The sequence below is a fragment of the Protopterus annectens genome, chromosome 13.part0 (genome assembly GCF_019279795.1).
Source record: "Protopterus annectens isolate FY-2018-M chromosome 13.part0, PAN1.0, whole genome shotgun sequence".
Lineage (NCBI taxonomy): Eukaryota > Metazoa > Chordata > Ceratodontiformes > Protopteridae > Protopterus > Protopterus annectens.
The window spans coordinates 796,383,871-796,403,268 of NC_056747.1; the positions used below are offsets into that span (position 1 = coordinate 796,383,871).

The 19,398-nt window shown below is 34.7% G+C and overlaps 1 protein-coding gene across 1 annotated transcript in view; it reads right to left on the reverse strand.

The window, feature by feature from the left end:
- The window catches only part of LOC122787678, a 970,705-nt gene that overhangs the window by 656,618 nt on the left and 294,689 nt on the right, over positions 1 to 19,398 (reverse strand). Inside the window, exon 7 of the mRNA XM_044054524.1 lies at positions 213 to 312. Within this exon, the coding sequence (XP_043910459.1) occupies positions 213 to 312 (100 nt within the window). The remainder of the gene's footprint in view (positions 1 to 212; positions 313 to 19,398) is intronic.

Here is a 19,398-nt window from a genome sequence, read left to right on the forward strand (position 1 = left end):
TCCCAAAGGTTGAAAGAAACCACTGACACATGATAAATATTATGGGCTACTCAATGAATTGTTGAGATTATTAGGGTTATACATTAATGGTAAAGGGTTAACTAAGTTATTACCATAAACTCTAGTTACAGAGTCTCTGAAATACTTTTTAGCCAAACGTTCAATAACATGCTTAACAGTTTCACTCTTTTTATGAATAGTCTAGTCCATACCTTCATGACTGTACACGTTCTGGAGGACTTGTTTCAGTTCCTCATCCTTCATCTCAATGAACTCCAGTAGGAACTGAAAAATATTGTAATCTGCCATATTCTAAGGTTTGGAAAGAAGGACTGCTGTCAGTGTTTAGCAATGAACATACAACCTGCAGTCACACATTAGCAAAACAAAATAACATCTGTTAAAATGATTCACTGCAGTACATATTTGCATTTTTACAAGCAGTTCTTTTTATTTTTTGCAACAGACCCTTTGCTAGACTCATTTCTGGGCTTCAGGATTTTCAGTACAATGATAAATTGTTTTGTACATGAAGTGAAGTACATGTGCATATGTGTGTACTTTCCTAGTTGGAAGTGCCATTGCATTCCAGAGGTATGCAAGTAAAGATACATCAGTGGTAACTCTGCATTATTTAAATATTTTTAGTCTAATGTTATGTTATGTTGCACAAAATATAACTGACTGGTGACAGGGCCACTTCACATGTACAGAGCCATCTCTGGTGCAATAGCATCAATTAACTAAAAATAATGAAAAATAACTTACAACAGGGCAGGTAAGAAAAAAGTTTTTACTGAAAAAAGATGGCATGCAAAGAAAATAAAATGTGTTGAATTAGTTATAAAGCAACCACTGTAGTGTGATTTTTGGGATAGCAACTGGATTTAAACATTTTACAATGGCTGCTTAACTCAGCACCAGATAACACTAACAGCACATCAATTGCTAAGTATTCATTTTCCTTTATTTTTATTTTAAAATTGTAAAAAATATTTCTAAAATACTTTCATTCTTATATAATATTATGGAACTACTCTGTTAGCACAATTAATGAGCTAAAAAATAATTATCCTAAAGAAATTAATTACAAATAACCCTCAAAATGAGTTCAGAAGTGAGTCCTTGTTCCCTCCATCTCAAATTGTAACATGCTATGGCTGCTTAGTTCTGACCCGTGTACTTCTCAAGTTAAGTTAAGGCATCATTATCAGAACTGTGAAATATTGAGAGTACTGACACTTTGAAAATTAAAATGTGATGCACCTACAATACCAGTGAATTATAATATTTACTGTTACACTTTTTAAGCATTTTTGCATGACAGCGTTGGAAAGTAAAATAAAAATGCTGGTTACTACCACAGCACGCTTGCTTATAAAGAAGATAAATAAATGGATAAATAACTCAAGCAGGCGTTGACCGAGTGAGAGATAACATTCAATGTGTAAAAAGTCCAAGCAATCCAGTCTTCTGGAACAGATAAATCAGTTTATTACACAGATAAACCACGATAAGCGCTTTCACTAACTAGTAGCTTCTTCAGATCACAAACAGGAAGCACAAAAACCATGTGCTTTAAATATCTGCATGTTAATTAATCAACCAACTTTTAAAGCAGAAGCGCCATAAAACAGAGCAAACAAAACAAGAATAAAAACTAGATATATAAACGTAATGTCATCTCAAGATGCAACATAAAATAAACAATGATATATGCATCTTCTTTTAAAAATTTTTAAAAGGCTTCATTCCATAAAAAACAAAAGAAATTAGAACAAATATAAAGACATACTATGAGCAGCATACTGTCAGGTACAAAAGTATATACAGCTTAATATATAACTGCATGTAATGGTCATATTGAATAAAGTCTTAATATATACAGTTAATAATATGAAGCAGCTTAAAAACTATACAAAGTAGGTGCCATCAAGAACATAAAGATTAACAATAGAAGCCATATACAAATCGAAATAACTATCATCAGCCAAAGTGATGCTTGATATGATAAAGTCAATGCGTAAACAGAAATGTATATTTGTAAAAATGTATATCTAAATATAAATATTTATAAAAGTGTATATAAATGTAGTGTCTTAATAAATATATATCTAAATGTAAAAGAATGAATAAATGTGTGCAGTAATAAATAAATAAATAAATAAGTTATTGTCTAAAAGTATGAAGCTAAAACCATTAACATTAACAATGCTACAATAAGGAATGAATAAATGTATGTATATATGTATGTATGGGAACGGATATCAAAATACATTAAAGTCTTGAAAAAGTCAGAACTTAGTATGCCTACGTTTCTTTAAATATGGTCTGATAGATGCCCTTTCATTTAAGCCATGTCCTTTATCAGCTCTCAGCAAAATAATCCACCTACTTTCTCTGTCTTCGGTATGATTCATGATGTCACCTCCTCTTGCATTAACATTCATTTTCTCCAACACCCTAAACATGAATTTGTGTTCAGGACTTGTTTGTATGACATGCTTGGCCAGTGCATTCTGCAGATTACCTTTCTTTATATTATAACAGTGTTCCCTTATTCTATCTCTTAATACCCTATTCGTTTTACCTACATAGAAACATGAACACAGTTCACATACAGCAAGGTATATGACATCAGGTGTCAAACAGTTGGCATTGGCTCGGGTATATATTTCCCTCTGTGTATCTGGATGTATAAATACTATGCTAGAATCTATTGAGGAACAGAAATTGCATTGTCCACAAGGTGTGGTACCATAACTAAAAGTCGGGTGCATTCTCTTATTTGGTGGATAGCAAAGCAATCTTTTAAGATTCTTCTTATTCCTATAGGTAAAGGATGGAGAATCACCTACAATATTTGTCAGTATGACATCAGTTTGTAGTATATTCCAATTTTTAGAGATGATGTCTCTAATTTGTTTATTGTCTGCTGTATATGAAGTCAGAAACCTAACCTTTGCATTTGTGACTTCTTTGACATCATTAATTGCTGTAGGCTTGGGCCCAAAATATGGGGTACCTAATGTGACGTAAGCTTAAAGCATTATCAAACTGTAAATCTACCTCCAGAATTATAGCCTCTCTCAGCAAACTTCTCTCCCAAGTCATATAAGTCTGCTATAAAGCCTTTGTCATTGGAATTCAACCTAGACATTGTAGGGTCTGTCCTTTCACTATGTTACTGAAAACATACTGAGGGTGCATACTAGTTCTGAATAGTAAAGTGTTCCTATAACAAGGTTTCCTAAAAATCCCAGTGTTAAACATTCCACATTCGAGTTTTTCGATATATAAATCTAAAATTCAATTTTCAATGATGAATATTTCATTGTAAATTTCAAACATGGTGTAATATTATTCAAGACCATATTGAAACTAAGCAGTTCTTCTATATTACCATCCCATAGAATAAACACGTCATCCACAAAACGTCTATAAAATCTTACATATTTCTTAAACATATATTCTTTAAATAACAACTGTTCTTCCCAGTAAGCTAGGAACATATTGGCGTAGCTGTTGGCACAAGGAGTGCCCATAGCTATGCCGTCTAATTGCTGATAAATATTATCAGTAAACATAAACACATTATTTTCCAGCACTAGCTCAAGGAAATGTACCAATAAGTCAATTAAAACATTGCCATAGGTACTATGTTCTGTAAGGTAATTACTAACATAAGTTAGACCAAGATCATTAGGGATGACTGTGAACAACGATTGTATATCAAAAGTTACTAAAATCAGATTTTGAAAAGTATCCATTTGGTTATTAATATAATACAAATCTGTTAAGAACTGTTTAGAATCACGTAATACAAATTCATTATTGTTTAAAATACACCTTAAATGTTTCTCAATAAAAACAGACAAATGCTCCGTAACCCATCCTTGCCCTGAGACTATTGGTCTCATGGGTGGCTTAGTAATGCTTTTGTGAATTTTGGGTATTCCATGTATAACTGGGATGGTAGGCGTCTTAATATATAAATAATTATACTCATTTTTGCTTATTAAATTACTTCTATAAATATCTGTTAAAATACCATGTACATATGCACACATTTCATAGACCTTAGTAAAATCAATTCTTATATAAAACACATCACTTAACATATTATACATTTCATTCTGATAATCTATAGTATCAAGTACCACTATACCAGAGCCTTTATCTGCTGGCCTAATTGTTATATTTAAATCATTTCTTAAATTGTGAAGGCTCTTTCTTTCTTGATATGACAGATTATAATTAAACATGAAATTAGAATTATTCAGTCTCTTTTATGAAAATACTTATAAATCTCATCTTCTGTAGTGCGTAAATATGCTTCAATTAATGGATGATTAACTGGTGTATAATCACTCAGGTTCTTGAACACAAATCTATCATTGCCAGTAGTTGACTCACTATCAGTCTTATTAATAGAAGTATCATTATAAATGTACTTGAGCATAATATTTCTGCAAAACATTCTGACATCTATGATAGTTTCATCTAGCATACTATTGCTATGAGGAATGAAACTTAGTCCTTTAACTAGTAAATTAATGTCATGCTGTGATAGCGGAACACTGGACAAATTAAAAACTAAGTTTTGTTGTGGTTTGTCCACATTTTCTTTAGCGTTGTGTTGGTGAGTGACTCCCCTGAAAATTTCCTTTTTTGCCGCCCTCGACTGTTCGAGCGTGTTCTGCTTAAGTTCTTCTCCTGGCGTATTGCTAAAGGGAAGGAAAGATTTAAAGCTGCTCCTTTGTTAAATTCATTTGTTTTAGATCTAACAACCTGCTCTTGGCCATTTAACAATCTATTCTTAACAACATTCACAGTAGGATATAAATTTACATTTTCATTCATACTGTTATGCGTTATATGTATAACATCTATGGAATCATTGCTGGTTGCTATTTCTTCATTACTAGCAACTAAGTTGGTAGAAGGACAAATATCAGCAGATATAGTATCAGAGTCAACATATTCATTAGCAATGGTTGGGGCCTCTCTTGCAACTTCTGGCACATTAGAAACAGCTGCAGGAGATAAAGCCACTTTATCAGTGCTCTGTAGAGTCTTATGTTGTTGGAAAGTTAAAGTGCCTTGCTTGATAGTAGATGCAGGCATACGTTCTGGGACACGCCTTTCCCAGACAAAAACTTGCCCTGTTTTAAAATCTTGTATATCCCTAGAAACTTTACTTTGTTTCTGCTGAAATAGTTTTCGCTCGTAGGTAGATACACAGTCAAGTATATTGTCAAACAAATCATGTATCGCCAACTCTGTATAGTCTTTAAATAACTGTTGCTGTAAATCATTGATTTTACTAGTTAAAACTTGTTCTTCAGGTTTGAAAAAATTAATCAACAATTGTAGATATTTGCGGCTAGTCTCAATATTTATCTGCTGCCACAATGACAGCAATTCTGGGTACTCATTGCCTTGACTAGGCATAGAGAACACCCTGAGCCCACGTGGTATAATAGCATTATCTAAGCAGAATTGAAAATGCTGCCTTTGCATTTGTAAACGTTTCAGTTTATAAAAGTGTTTCTCTGTCATTAAGTATTAAATTAGCTCTTTGAAAGTCCACATCACGCTCACCCATATTAGCTGGTAGTTGTTCAGTTGTTAGCGACCATAATGTAGTAAGAGTCCCATCAAGATGCTGTTTAAACTTGGCTTCCATCACTGCCTTGCCCCGGTGTTCACTTCTGGGCTTATAGGGAAGCTCAATATCCGCCATGGCTTTAGTAGAATATCCAGTAGCTTAAAGCTCACTCGTAGTCACGTAACCAACGTAAAAAATGTAAAAACAGCGTTGGAAAGTAAAGTAAAATAAATCCTGTGAGCTAGATTTAAGATTTTTGGCTGGAAGCACAGTTAACAACAAAAATAAACACAGCCTAAATATAACATCTGAAGAACGTGATTTTATAAAATTAATACAGGATTGTAAAATTCGGGTTATGAAACCCGATAAGGGGAATGGGCTTATTTTTATGAACCAGGATGATTACATCAACAAACTTACTATTCATTTGAATAATGGCCCATATGAAATAACTAGTATTAATGAGGTTAATACAGCATATAATAAGGTTAGGTCCACACTTGAGGATCTATTTTTGGAAGAGTTTATAGATACGGAAGTCCATTCCTACTTAAACATGGTAGCACCGAGAATGCCCGCTTTCTTTGGAGCCCCCAAAATCCATAAATCCATCAGTGACCCCCCTTTTAGACCGATAGTTGATGGCAGGGGGTCTATTTTGGTGGCCTGTGCCAAATATGTAGACAGTGTTTTAAAACCATATATAGAAAAGGAAATTCAGATCTGCAAGGAGTGATGGGGCTTCCTAGAAAACATTAATAGAATACCCTTTGACCCTAACTTAAGTTTCTTGACTGTGGATGTGAAAAATCTATATACTGTTATTCCACAGCAGTTAGGGTTGGATTGGGTTAGGGAGTTCCTTGAGTCAAGACATGCTGAACAGGACACTATCTACATAATTGAGACTTTATTAGAATTGGTGTTAAAATACAATTTTTTTAGTTTCGACAATTTGGTATACAGACAAGCTTCTGGGGTGGCAATGGGCTCACCTTGTGGGGGTTCTTTTGCAAATTGTGTAATGGCCCAATGGGAAAACACCTTACTGTTTAATAACCTGCTATTTAAGGAGCATGTCGCCTGGTACACAAGGTACTAGGACGACATGTTCATGTTATGGAGAGGTTCCCCAGATATGGTGATCCCATTCATAGATAATATTAAATCTATGACTAATTTTCTGGATTTCACATTTGAAGTGAATGACACTGAAATCAGCCTTTTAGATATAAAGCTGAACAAGGATAATCATGCTTCTAGGTTTATTAGTAATATCTACAGAAAGCCCACCTACTCCAATGGTTTCCTCCACTTTGGTAGTTGCCACCCCCTCCATCAAAAAAGAGCGGTTGTCAAAGGGCAGATGGTGAGGGCGGCACGTATGATCACCAAAGATGAGGACTTCCATGATGAGTGTAGCAATCTGACTAGGATGTTTTCCAATAGGGGATATCCCGATTCACTCATTTTAGAGATTTCATCTGAAGTAAGGTTCAAAAGAGAATCTGGGCATTTTAAGCCCATTCTCAATAGAAAAGAGTTGAATGGGATAACTAACCATGACATTATGGTTAACCAGAATAGAACAGGTAATGAACCAGACTTGGGAGTCAGGTTTTTGTGTACATTTTCTATCGATCATCACTTCATAAGGAATATCCTACAGAAAAATTGGGCAAGCATAATGGAAGACACAAATCTGCGCCAACTGTTAGGTACAACACCTAATATAACTTTCAGAAAAGGATTTAATCTAAAAGCACTTTTGGAAATGAACAAACATACTACTTTTAATAGGGTTAAAGGCATGACCAAATGCGGGTTTTGTAATCAATGTAAATTCGTACAGGAGGGCAGCTATGTTACAATAAATAATGTAAAATACAGGTTAACTGGCAACTTTACTTGCTCCTCTAGAGCAGTTGTTTACGTAGCAACCTGTAGGCGATGCCCTGCTTTCTATATAGGAAAGACTGAAAGGGCATTGCACAAAAGAATGTATGAACATCTATATGCTATCTCTAAGAAGGACATGAATAATGCATTAGCTTGCCACATTGTTCAGAACAAGGACCATTATTTTAATTTTACTGTCTTGAAGCAAATTAAGGCACAAGCTAATTCAGGTCCATGGCAATTAACATTAGAAAAAGAAGAGTTGCTATGGCAACTGAGGACGGCCGCACATACATATCCAGGCCTGAATGAAGCGATATCGCTCACCTGTATTTTGAAGCTTTTGACCCTTAAGAGATAAGGTTTTATTTTGCATATAGTACAATATGGCAAGGAGGGTATTTTCATAGAAACACATGGCAATAGGGTTATGATTTCTTCAAAATATGGTTGACTATCGGTATTATTAAACTGTTGATTTCTATGTTAACTTGTATCCTACGCTGCCTAGGGCGGATATTAATAATGCTTAACAATAAATATTTATTAACACCACCATTTGAACATAATAGTTTTAATTTAAATATAAGGAAATGGAAGACAAATATGGTTTTTTATGCATTTGAATGTATCATGCCCACGCATTTTTGTAAACGGCTAGCAGGGTTTCGTTGGCCTATGTGTTGTAACAATTTGTGGTGGTTTTAGTTGTTGAACTATGGATGGGAGTGTAGTTTGACTGATAAGGTGATGATGTTTATGGTACGATTCCGTTTTTGGAACGGAAACCGATTAGGTATTATTCTTATTACAACAACATAAACTCAATTTGATTTTATAGTTAAGAGTTATTTATAGTTTCATTTTTTAATTGTGTATTGCATAGTATAACAACATATATTAACGTTTGTAAATGAAAGAGTTGTGAGTTTTGTACAACTTATGGGTTTATTAAGAGTAGTATTTTTAAACAATAAAAATGGGGTAATAGAGTGGATTGGATTTTAAACAATGGTTTTAAGTGTTTTTAATATTTAAACAAATTGGTATGGTATTTAGTTTAATTAAAATGGCAGTTTGTTAATTGATTAATTGACACCCTATTTAATGGGGAAGCTGTAACAAGTGAATGTTTCATTTTTATTTTTGTCTGAAGAAGGAGAGATACTAATCTCTCCGAAAGTGCTTGTGTGTAATAAAAGTTCTAACGTTACAGTTTCGAACTACTGTTGCTTCATTTGCATGGGACATCGTATTTGGCAGACAGTAATATACGATTTGTTTACGTGCTTGGTGGAACGCTATCCCTTGGCTTTTTTTGTGTTTCGATAGTTTGTTTGCCTTTTTGGATTAGCGACCATAATGTAGTAAGAGTCCCATCAAGATGCTGTTTAAACTTGGCTTCCATCGCTGCCTTGCCCCGGTGTTCACTTCTGGGCTTATAGGGAAGCTCAATATCCACCATGGCTTTAGTAGAATATCCAGTAGCTTAAAGCTCACTCGTAGTCACGTAACCAACGTAAAAAATGTAAAAACAGCGTTGGAAAGTAAAATAAAAATGCTGGTTACTGCCACAGCACGCTTGCTTATAAAGAAGATAAATAAATGGATAAATAACTCAAGCAGGTGTTGACCGAGTGAGAGATAACATTCAATGTGTAAAAAGTCCAAGCAATCCAGTCTTCTGGAACAGATAAATCAGTTTATTACACAGATAAACCACGATAAGCGCTTTCACTAACTAGTAGCTTCTTCAGATCACATTAAAGCTTTAAAAGTTGGTTGATTAATTAACATGCAGATATTTAAAGCACATGGTTTTTGTGCTTCCTGTTTGTGATCTGAAGAAGCTACTAGTTAGTGAAAGTGCTTATCGTGGTTTATCTGTGTAATAAACTGATTTATCTGTTCCAGAAGACTGGATTGCTTGGACTTTTTACACATTGAATGTTATCTCTCACTCGGTCAACGCCTGCTTGAGTTATTTATCCATTTATTTATCTTCTTTATAAGCAAGCGTGCTGTGGCAGTAACCAGCATTTTTATTTTACTTTCCAACGCTGTTTTTACATTTTTTACATTGGTTACGTGACTACGAGTGAGCTTTAAGCTACTGGATATTCTACTAAAGCCATGGCGGATATTGAGCTTCCCTATAAGCCCAGAAGTGAACACCGGGGAAAGGCAGCGATGGAAGCCAAGTTTAAACAGCATCTTGATGGGACTCTTACTACATTATGGTCGCTAACAACTGAACAACTACCAGCTAATATGGGTGAGCATGATGTGGACTTTCAAAGAGCTAATTTAATACTTAATGACATAGAGAAACACTTTTATAAACTGAAACGTTTACAAATGCAAAGGCAGCATTTTCAATTCTGCTTAGATAATGCTATTATACCACGTGGGCTCAGGGTGTTCTCTATGCCTAGTCAAGGCAATGAGTACCCAGAATTGCTGTCATTGTGGCAGCAGATAAATATTGAGACTAGCCGCAAATATCTACAATTGTTGATTAATTTTTTCAAACCTGAAGAACAAGTTTTAACTAGTAAAATCAATGATTTACAGCAACAGTTATTTAAAGACTATACAGAGTTGGCTATACATGATTTGTTTGACAATATACTTGACTGTGTATCTGCCTACGAGCGAAAACTATTTCAGCAGAAACAAAGTAAAGTTTCTAGGGATATACAAGATTTTAAAACAGGGCAAGTTTTTGTCTGGGAAAGGCGTGTCCCAGAACGTATGCCTGCATCTACTATCAAGCAAGGCACTTTAACTTTCCAACAACATAAGACTCTACAGAGCACTGATAAAGTGGCTTTATCTCCTGCAGCTGTTTCTAATGTGCCAGAAGTTGCAAGAGAGGCCCCAACCATTGCTAATGAATATGTTGACTCTGATACTATATCTGCTGATATTTGTCCTTCTACCAACTTAGTTGCTAGTAATGAAGAAATAGCAACCAGCAATGATTCCATAGATGTTATACATATAACGCATAACAGTATGAATGAAAATGTAAATTTATATCCTACTGTGAATGTTGTTAAGAATAGATTGTTAAATGGCCAAGAGCAGGTTGTTAGATCTAAAACAAATGAATTTAACAAAGGAGCAGCTTTAAATCTTTCCTTCCCTTTAGCAATACGCCAGAAGAAGAACTTAAGCAGAACACGCTCGAACAGTCGAGGGCGGCAAAAAAGGAAATTTTCAGGGGAGTCACTCACCAACACAACGCTAAAGAAAATGTGGACAAACCACAACAAAACTTAGTTTTTAATTTGTCCAGTGTTCCGCTATCACAGCATGACATTAATTTACTAGTTAAAGGACTAAGTTTCATTCCTCATAGCAATAGTATGCTAGATGAAACTATCATAGATGTCAGAATGTTTTGCAGAAATATTATGCTCAAGTACATTTATAATGATACTTCTATTAATAAGACTGATAGTGAGTCAACTACTGGCAATGATAGATTTGTGTTCAAGAACCTGAGTGATTATACACCAGTTAATCATCCATTAATTGAAGCATATTTACGCACTACAGAAGATGAGATTTATAAGTATTTTCATAAAAAGAGACTGAATAATTCTAATTTCATGTTTAATAATAATCTGTCATATCAAGAAAGAAAGAGCCTTCACAATTTAAGAAATGATTTAAATATAACAATTAGGCCAGCAGATAAAGGCTCTGGTATAGTGGTACTTGATACTATAGATTATCAGAATGAAATGTATAATATGTTAAGTGATGTGTTTTATATAAGAATTGATTTTACTAAGGTCTATGAAATGTGTGCATATGTACATGGTATTTTAACAGATATTTATAGAAGTAATTTAATAAGCAAAAATGAGTATAATTATTTATATATTAAGACGCCTACCATCCCAGTTATACATGGAATACCCAAAATTCACAAAAGCATTACTAAGCCACCCATGAGACCAATAGTCTCAGGGCAAGGATGGGTTACGGAGCATTTGTCTGTTTTTATTGAGAAACATTTAAGGTGTATTTTAAACAATAATGAATTTGTATTACGTGATTCTAAACAGTTCTTAACAGATTTGTATTATATTAATAACCAAATGGATACTTTTCAAAATCTGATTTTAGTAACTTTTGATATACAATCGTTGTTCACAGTCATCCCTAATGATCTTGGTCTAACTTATGTTAGTAATTACCTTACAGAACATAGTACCTATGGCAATGTTTTAATTGACCTACTGGTACATTTCCTTGAGCTAGTGCTGGAAAATAATGTGTTTATGTTTACTGATAATATTTATCAGCAATTAGACAGCATAGCTATGGGCACTCCTTGTGCCAACAGCTACGCCAATATGTTCCTAGCTTACTGGGAAGAACAGTTGTTATTTAAAGAATATATGTTTAAGAAATATGTAAGATTTTATAGACGTTTTGTGGATGACGTGTTTATTCTATGGGATGGTAATATAGAAGAACTGCTTAGTTTCAATATGGTCTTGAATAATATTACACCATGTTTGAAATTTACAATGAAATATTCATCATTGAAAATTGAATTTTTAGATTTATATATCGAAAAACTCGAATGTGGAATGTTTAACACTGGGATTTTTAGGAAACCTTGTTATAGGAACACTTTACTATTCAGAACTAGTATGCACCCTCAGTATGTTTTCAGTAACATAGTGAAAGGACAGACCCTACGAATGTCTAGGTTGAATTCCAATGACAAAGGCTTTATAGCAGACTTATATGACTTGGGAGAGAAGTTTGCTGAGAGAGGCTATAATTCTACGGAGGTAGATTTACAGTTTGATAATGCTTTAAGCTTACGTTCGACATTAGGTACCCCATATTTTGGGCCCAAGCCTACAGCAATTAATGATGTCAAAGAAGTCACAAATGCAAAAGTTAGGTTTCTGACTTCATATACAGCAGACAATAAACAAATTAGAGACATCATCTCTAAAAATTGGAATATACTACAAACTGATGTCATACTGACAAATATTGTAGGTGATTCTCCATCCTTTACCTATAGGAATAAGAAGAATCTTAAAAGATTGCTTTGCTATCCACCAAATAAGAGAATGCACCCGACTTTTAGTTATGGTACCACACCTTGTGGACAATGCAATTTCTGTTCCTCAATAGATTCTAGCATAGTATTTATACATCCAGATACACAGAGGGAAATATATACCCGAGCCAATGCCAACTGTATGACACCTGATGTCATATACCTTGCTGTATGTGAACTGTGTTCATGTTTCCATGTAGGTAAAACGAATAGGGTATTACGAGATAGAATAAGGGAACACTGTTATAATATAAAGAAAGGTAATCTGCAGAATGCACTGGCCAAGTATGTCATACAAACAAGTCCTGAACACAAATTCATGTTTAGGGTGTTGGAGAAAATGAATGTTAATGCAAGAGGAGGTGACATCATGAATCATACCGAAGACAGAGAAAGTAGGTGGATTATTTTGCTGAGAGCTGATAAAGGACATGGCTTAAATGAAAGGGCATCTATCAGACCATATTTAAAGAAACGTAGGCATACTAAGTTCTGACTTTTTCAAGACTTTAATGTATTTTGATATCCGTTCCCATACATACATATATACATACATTTATTCATTCCTTATTGTAGCATTGTTAATGTTAATGGTTTTGGCTTCATACTTTTAGACAATAACTTATTTATTTATTTATTTATTACTGCACACATTTATTCATTCTTTTACATTTAGATATATATTTATTAAGACACTACATTTATATACACTTTTATAAATATTTATATTTAGATATACATTTTTACAAATATACATTTCTGTTTACGCATTGACTTTATCATATCAAGCATCACTTTGGCTGATGATAGTTATTTCGATTTGTATATGGCTTCTATTGTTAATCTTTATGTTCTTGATGGCACCTACTTTGTATAGTTTTTAAGCTGCTTCGTATTATTAACTGTATATATTAAGACTTTATTCAATATGACCATTACATGCAGTTATATATTAAGCTGTATATACTTTTGTACCTGACAGTATGCTGCTCATAGTATGTCTTTATATTTGTTCTAATTTCTTTTGTTTTTTATGGAATGAAGCCTTTTAAAAATTTTTAAAAGAAGATGCATATATCATTGTTTATTTTATGTTGCATCTTGAGATGACATTACGTTTATATATCTAGTTTTTATTCTTGTTTTGTTTGCTCTGTTTTATGGCGCTTCTGCTTTAAAAGTTGGTTGATTAATTAACATGCAGATATTTAAAGCACATGGTTTTTGTGCTTCCTGTTTGTGATCTGAAGAAGCTACTAGTTAGTGAAAGCGCTTATCGTGGTTTATCTGTGTAATAAACTGATTTATCTGTTCCAGAAGACTGGATTGCTTGGACTTTTTACACATTGAATGTTATTTCTCACTCGGTCAATGCCTGCTTGAGTTATTTATCCATTCATTTTTGCATGACAGCTTTGTGCCCATACCAAACAGTCCTACTACTTATATGTTTTAACTCCAAAAATGATGTACTTCAGAGAAAGGGGAATACTACAACATACATAAATTTCACAAATAGTAAATACTCCCCCTATTTATACTTCAATTTACCTCTTCTGAGATAACTATGATCCTCAAACTTTCTTTGGCCACTCTAAGGCAAACAAGTATATTAGCTGCTTGGATTCAACTGATTCAGTGCCTGCAAGTGACAAGCTCAATATGGCACAGATGGTCCTATCTTCAGGGCCAGTTTTCTTTTGTAGGATAAAAAAAAAAATGACATGACACCAATTAAAAATGTGGGCAATGTTAAAACCGTACAATATCCACAGTATTTTTAAATATTTATGGGAAATGAGAGTTGAATGAAATGCTGCTCCAGACAGAAGACCAGACAGCAACTGTAGTCAAACAGCAGAGGTACAGCTGAAGAGAAACTGATTATATTGCAGGAGATTTGTGGAGAGGCAGACAGACTATGTATATAGGTATGGACCATACAGTTACTGCTTCACAGTTAAACAATCATCAACATGGCTTGTTAGTGGCAGACAATAATTTATTTTTCTCAGAGAAAAAATGAAAATGCATCATTGTCTTAATTATTTATTTCAATTAATTTGTAATGTAACAATAATTTATTAATAAGTAGTAAATTAATAATAATTTAACAAATAATGTAATAATAATATAATGAATAATTAATTTGTAAATTAACAATTTACTTACAATATTTTAGTAATTTAATAACATGACTACTTAAATAATAATATTATTTAATAATATTTATTTATTTCAATAACAAAGGGCTATGTCTGACTAAATTTACATATGACTGCAAGCTAGGAGCAGTTGTTGAATTCCCAAATGAATTAGCCATCCTATAGGAAGGTTTGTCTCAAATAAATAACTAGTGTTAAAAGTCATGGCCTGAAACTAAATGCCAAAAAGCATTATTGCATCCTTTGGAAAATCATCTACCCCAGGGAACTACCGCGCTGACAAAATGACGCAAGAGTTGAGCCGGTTGTTCAGGATTTGGGAACTTACATGGACAGTGACCTAACTTTTGATGAACATGTGTTTATTGTTGTAAGAAACTCCTTCTGTATTGAACAGCTTATAAACAAGTGGAATGTGTCTAGAACCAGGGATGTCATTGTCCCATTTTACTCAGCCTTCATTATGCCAATCACTGAATATAATGCCCCCTCTGGCATTTACCTGTCCAGACAGATGCAACAACTGGGACACCCACATAATTATCTTTCTAAAAGGATACAATGCCTGAACAGCATGTTCTACGTGGACCAACTCAGAACCCTGTCACTATACTTGGTATCCTACAGTCTGCTAAGAGATAACCTGTATCTGGCATACAAGGCATCCTCTGACCCATTACTGACGGATTTACTGCACATCAGCAAGGCATCAGAGATGCTCAATCTAGGGATCTAAACCTCTTCTGCAACATCAATAGAATAGGAGGGACAGATATACTTAGCAAAGGATACCACTACTGTGAACAGACTCCCAATCCACATAAAATGAAGCTCATCCATGTCCATTTTCAACCGCAACTTAGATCTATGCATGGGAAGCAGAAGATTTACCTCAGAACTGCCCTCTTCACTACTAATGGACAATTGCAGCTCCTAAGTACTTTATACTATTAACGGGTTCCCTCAATTTATCTATGGTATGATCCCATTTATTCTCATTGGGCTAATTATTGACCATGGGATGGATAAGGCCAATCTATAACCAAATGGGATAGGTTATTTCAAGTACAAAGAGAGAAATTGGCCAAGCATAAAATGTCCCACAAGGGCAGCTAGCCTAATACTTACCTATGAACCTATGAACTAATCATTGCCAAATGTCAGAGGCATACCTAGTCAAAATCAGTAAGTATCTATTTGGGGGAGTAGACAGACAATCAGTTTTTGAAAACATCTGCTCATCAATCTGGTTTATTGGGGTAGTGTGTGTGTGTGTGTGTGTGTGTGTGTGTGTGTGTGTGTGTGTGTGTGTGTGTGTGTGTGTGTGTGTGTGTGTGTGTATGTGTGTGTGTGTGTGTGTGTGTGTGTGTGTGTGTGTGTGTGTGTGTGTGTGTGTGTCTGTGTGCGTGCTTATGTGTCTGTGTGGACAACAGGTCAGAGTATATAAAAAAGGAAAAAAAGGAAAGAAAAAGGCCAAAAATAAGAAAAATATGCATGGGGCTTTAAATGTAAACAGTATCAAAAATACAATAATGGAAGATGTAATTCTAAATTAGATCAATGACATGAATATAGATTCATATTGATAAATCCACAGCAGTTTGGTTGAATTCAAATTGACTAACAGTATTTAGATGAAAGCACTTTGGTCAAAGCTCAAATTAAATCTTTTTTGCAAGGGGAGGCAATCCCCACTGCACTTACTATGTAGGAGAATACCTCCACACTCCTCAAATTTAAATAAAACTACCTCAGGGTTGTACAAAAGTGGTGGAAAGGGAATTTTCCACTATTGCTGATAGTGCCTTTGGCTAAACATTTTCTATCAATAGGCATTCAACCAAAATGCCTCCGATGCATTGACATGTTCCCAAATGTAGATATAGTCTGCAAGCAATACATAGGATTTGGGAGAGAAATAGGAAAATCAAGAAAAATCAAGAGCACAAGGGAAATATTCAGGTGTAATAGCATGGATTAGAAATGAAGTGAAATGAAAGTTATTGAATGGAATTTAATAGAGTACAAGAACAGGTAGAACAATGCATATTGATTGTATCTATAAATAAGTTATTCCTGCGTCTGTACGTGCTTTTTCCATTTTCTCTGAGTAGTCCTATTTCCTACCTTCCAAAAACATACTGGCTGAAATGTTCACATATATCACATTTACTCTTGTCCCTGCGTTTCAGGTTGTGGCTGAAAGGGGACCAAGATAACCAGTTCACATATGTGGTAAAAAAGTTTACTGTTATTTTTTCAGGGTAGTGACTCCACCAGGGTCCAGGATGAATTCAGATATCATAAATCTACTTTTACACCTCCAATGAATTTCAATGTGAAAATGTTTCAGAACAGTGCGCTTAGGGACATACATTTCTACTCTAGGGAGTCTGGTGTGGGATCAAATAATCTCTCAAAGATCGAATTGCAATGTATTAAGGAATTGGCCGATAATCATAGATTGGTCATATTGTCTGCTGCTAAAGGTGGGGCAGTTGTAGTACAAGATTGGTCTCAATATAATTCCGAAGCCATGAGGCAACTTTCTGATGGAAGTTACTATCTGTGTTTGTCTCTCAATCCGACCCCGTCCTTTAAGAAACAGATTGATAAATTTCTCTCTTTAGCCAAAGATGAGGATATTATTTCAAACCATATGTTTCATCATTTATCTGTGTCAGACCCCCTTTCTCAATACATCTATTTTTCCTTAAAATACATAAGGACCCACGGAATGCCCCTGGTAGACCTATTTAATCGGGAAGAGGATCATTAACAGAACCATTGTCCCAGATTTTAACAAAATATCTTAAACCCCTTTTGAAGTGGGTACGTGCCCGCATACAGGACACAACTGCATTTCTTCAGATAATTTCTGAGTCAGAACTAGAACCGGGTTGGCTACCTTGTACCGTTGACGTAACTGCCCTTTATACTAATATTCCTCTTTGGGCAGGTATTGATGCTTTGGAATATTGGCTTTTGAGATCTGGTTTATATTCCCCTGGATTTAATAAACTACTGTTAGGATTAGCCAAACATGTCCTTACCATATTATATCGTGATGCATGCTATCTTCAAATTCAAGGTACGGCTATGGGAGCTTCTTTTGCCCCTATATATGCCGATCTATTTATGGCATATATTGAAGATCAAATCATCTATGATAGTTCTCACAACATATTTTTGGAGGACATGGACATATGGAGGAGGTACTTGGACGATTGCTGGTTGGTGTGAGATCGATTTCTGAGTATCTTCAATATTTTGTTAACTATTTGAATGAAAACAAGTGGGGAATACAATTTACGGTGCACTACAGTAAATATATTATTGCATTTTTGGATGTATTAGTCACCAGGCAAATGGATAACACTCTAAGCTCTGAAGTTTACTGTAAATACCCAGAGCACAATTCCTTTCTCCACACCACCAGCTATCATCCTCCTCACATATGTAGGAATATTCCAAAGTCTCAATATATGAGAATGAAACATATTTGTTTCATGTTGAATCTTCATATGATATATATAGGGATGCCCTGACCTCCCGGTTTTTGAATAGGGGTTATAAATTGTGACACATATTACATGCCAAGAATTCTGTGGATTCCATTCATAGGGATTCTCTCCTAGAATACAAAATCAAGCCTCAGGAACAAGAGCCAGCTGTTTGCTTTGTAACTACTTATGGTAGGAACACTGCTGTTCTGACTAACAGTGTCCAATGGTATTGGAATATTCTCTTGGCAGATAAGATATTATCTGGAATTCTGAACAACAAATGTCAGTTCTCTTATAGGAAGGTAAGGAACTTGGGCTCTGTTTTGAGTCACTATAAACGAGGACATAGCCAGCATATTCCGCAAGTTCAATCCACTTTAATAGGGGACTATCTGGTTGGTTGTTTCCCCTGTGGTCATTGTGTATATTGCTCCAGGATTTGTAAAACTAAAGATTTTAGCAGTAAAAACACCAGCGAAGTATATAGCATTTCTTTTTTTGCCAATTGTCAAACTGATTGGGTCATTTATTTGGCCAAGTGCAGCTGTTCTGCATTTTATATTGGCCAGACTTCATGTCTGGTCAAGTTTAGGATTGCAGAGCATTTTAGTGACACCAGACATCAGAGAATCACTAATGCCCTTTATAAACATACTGTTGTACATACTAATGCATCCTTTTATTTCACTATTATTGATGGGATTAGGGGAAACATCTAATAAGTTTGGATGGCTTCAGACCCTTAATAACATGGAGAAGAAATGGATTATTAAATTGGGGGGTTTATTTTCACCTGGATTGAATGAGTACCTTTAAATATTAATTGTACCAATTAAGCCTCAACTGATTATATAAGAGAAAGGGGATGATTCATTTGTCATTTGTATGCACTGAAGAAGGCTATCTTTATTTAAGCCGAAACCAGTCTGTAACATTCTCTTTGTTATGTGCTTTTTAGCACTACAATAAATTATTTTGCTTGCCACAGTCTGCTGGTCTGTGTTTTTCTGAATTGATTCAATTTGGGACATTGCAGTTGCTGTACAGGCAGGGGCTGTTTTACTTTGCATCTATTTAGGATTATATTTCACAAAATCATGGCTCCTCTACATATAC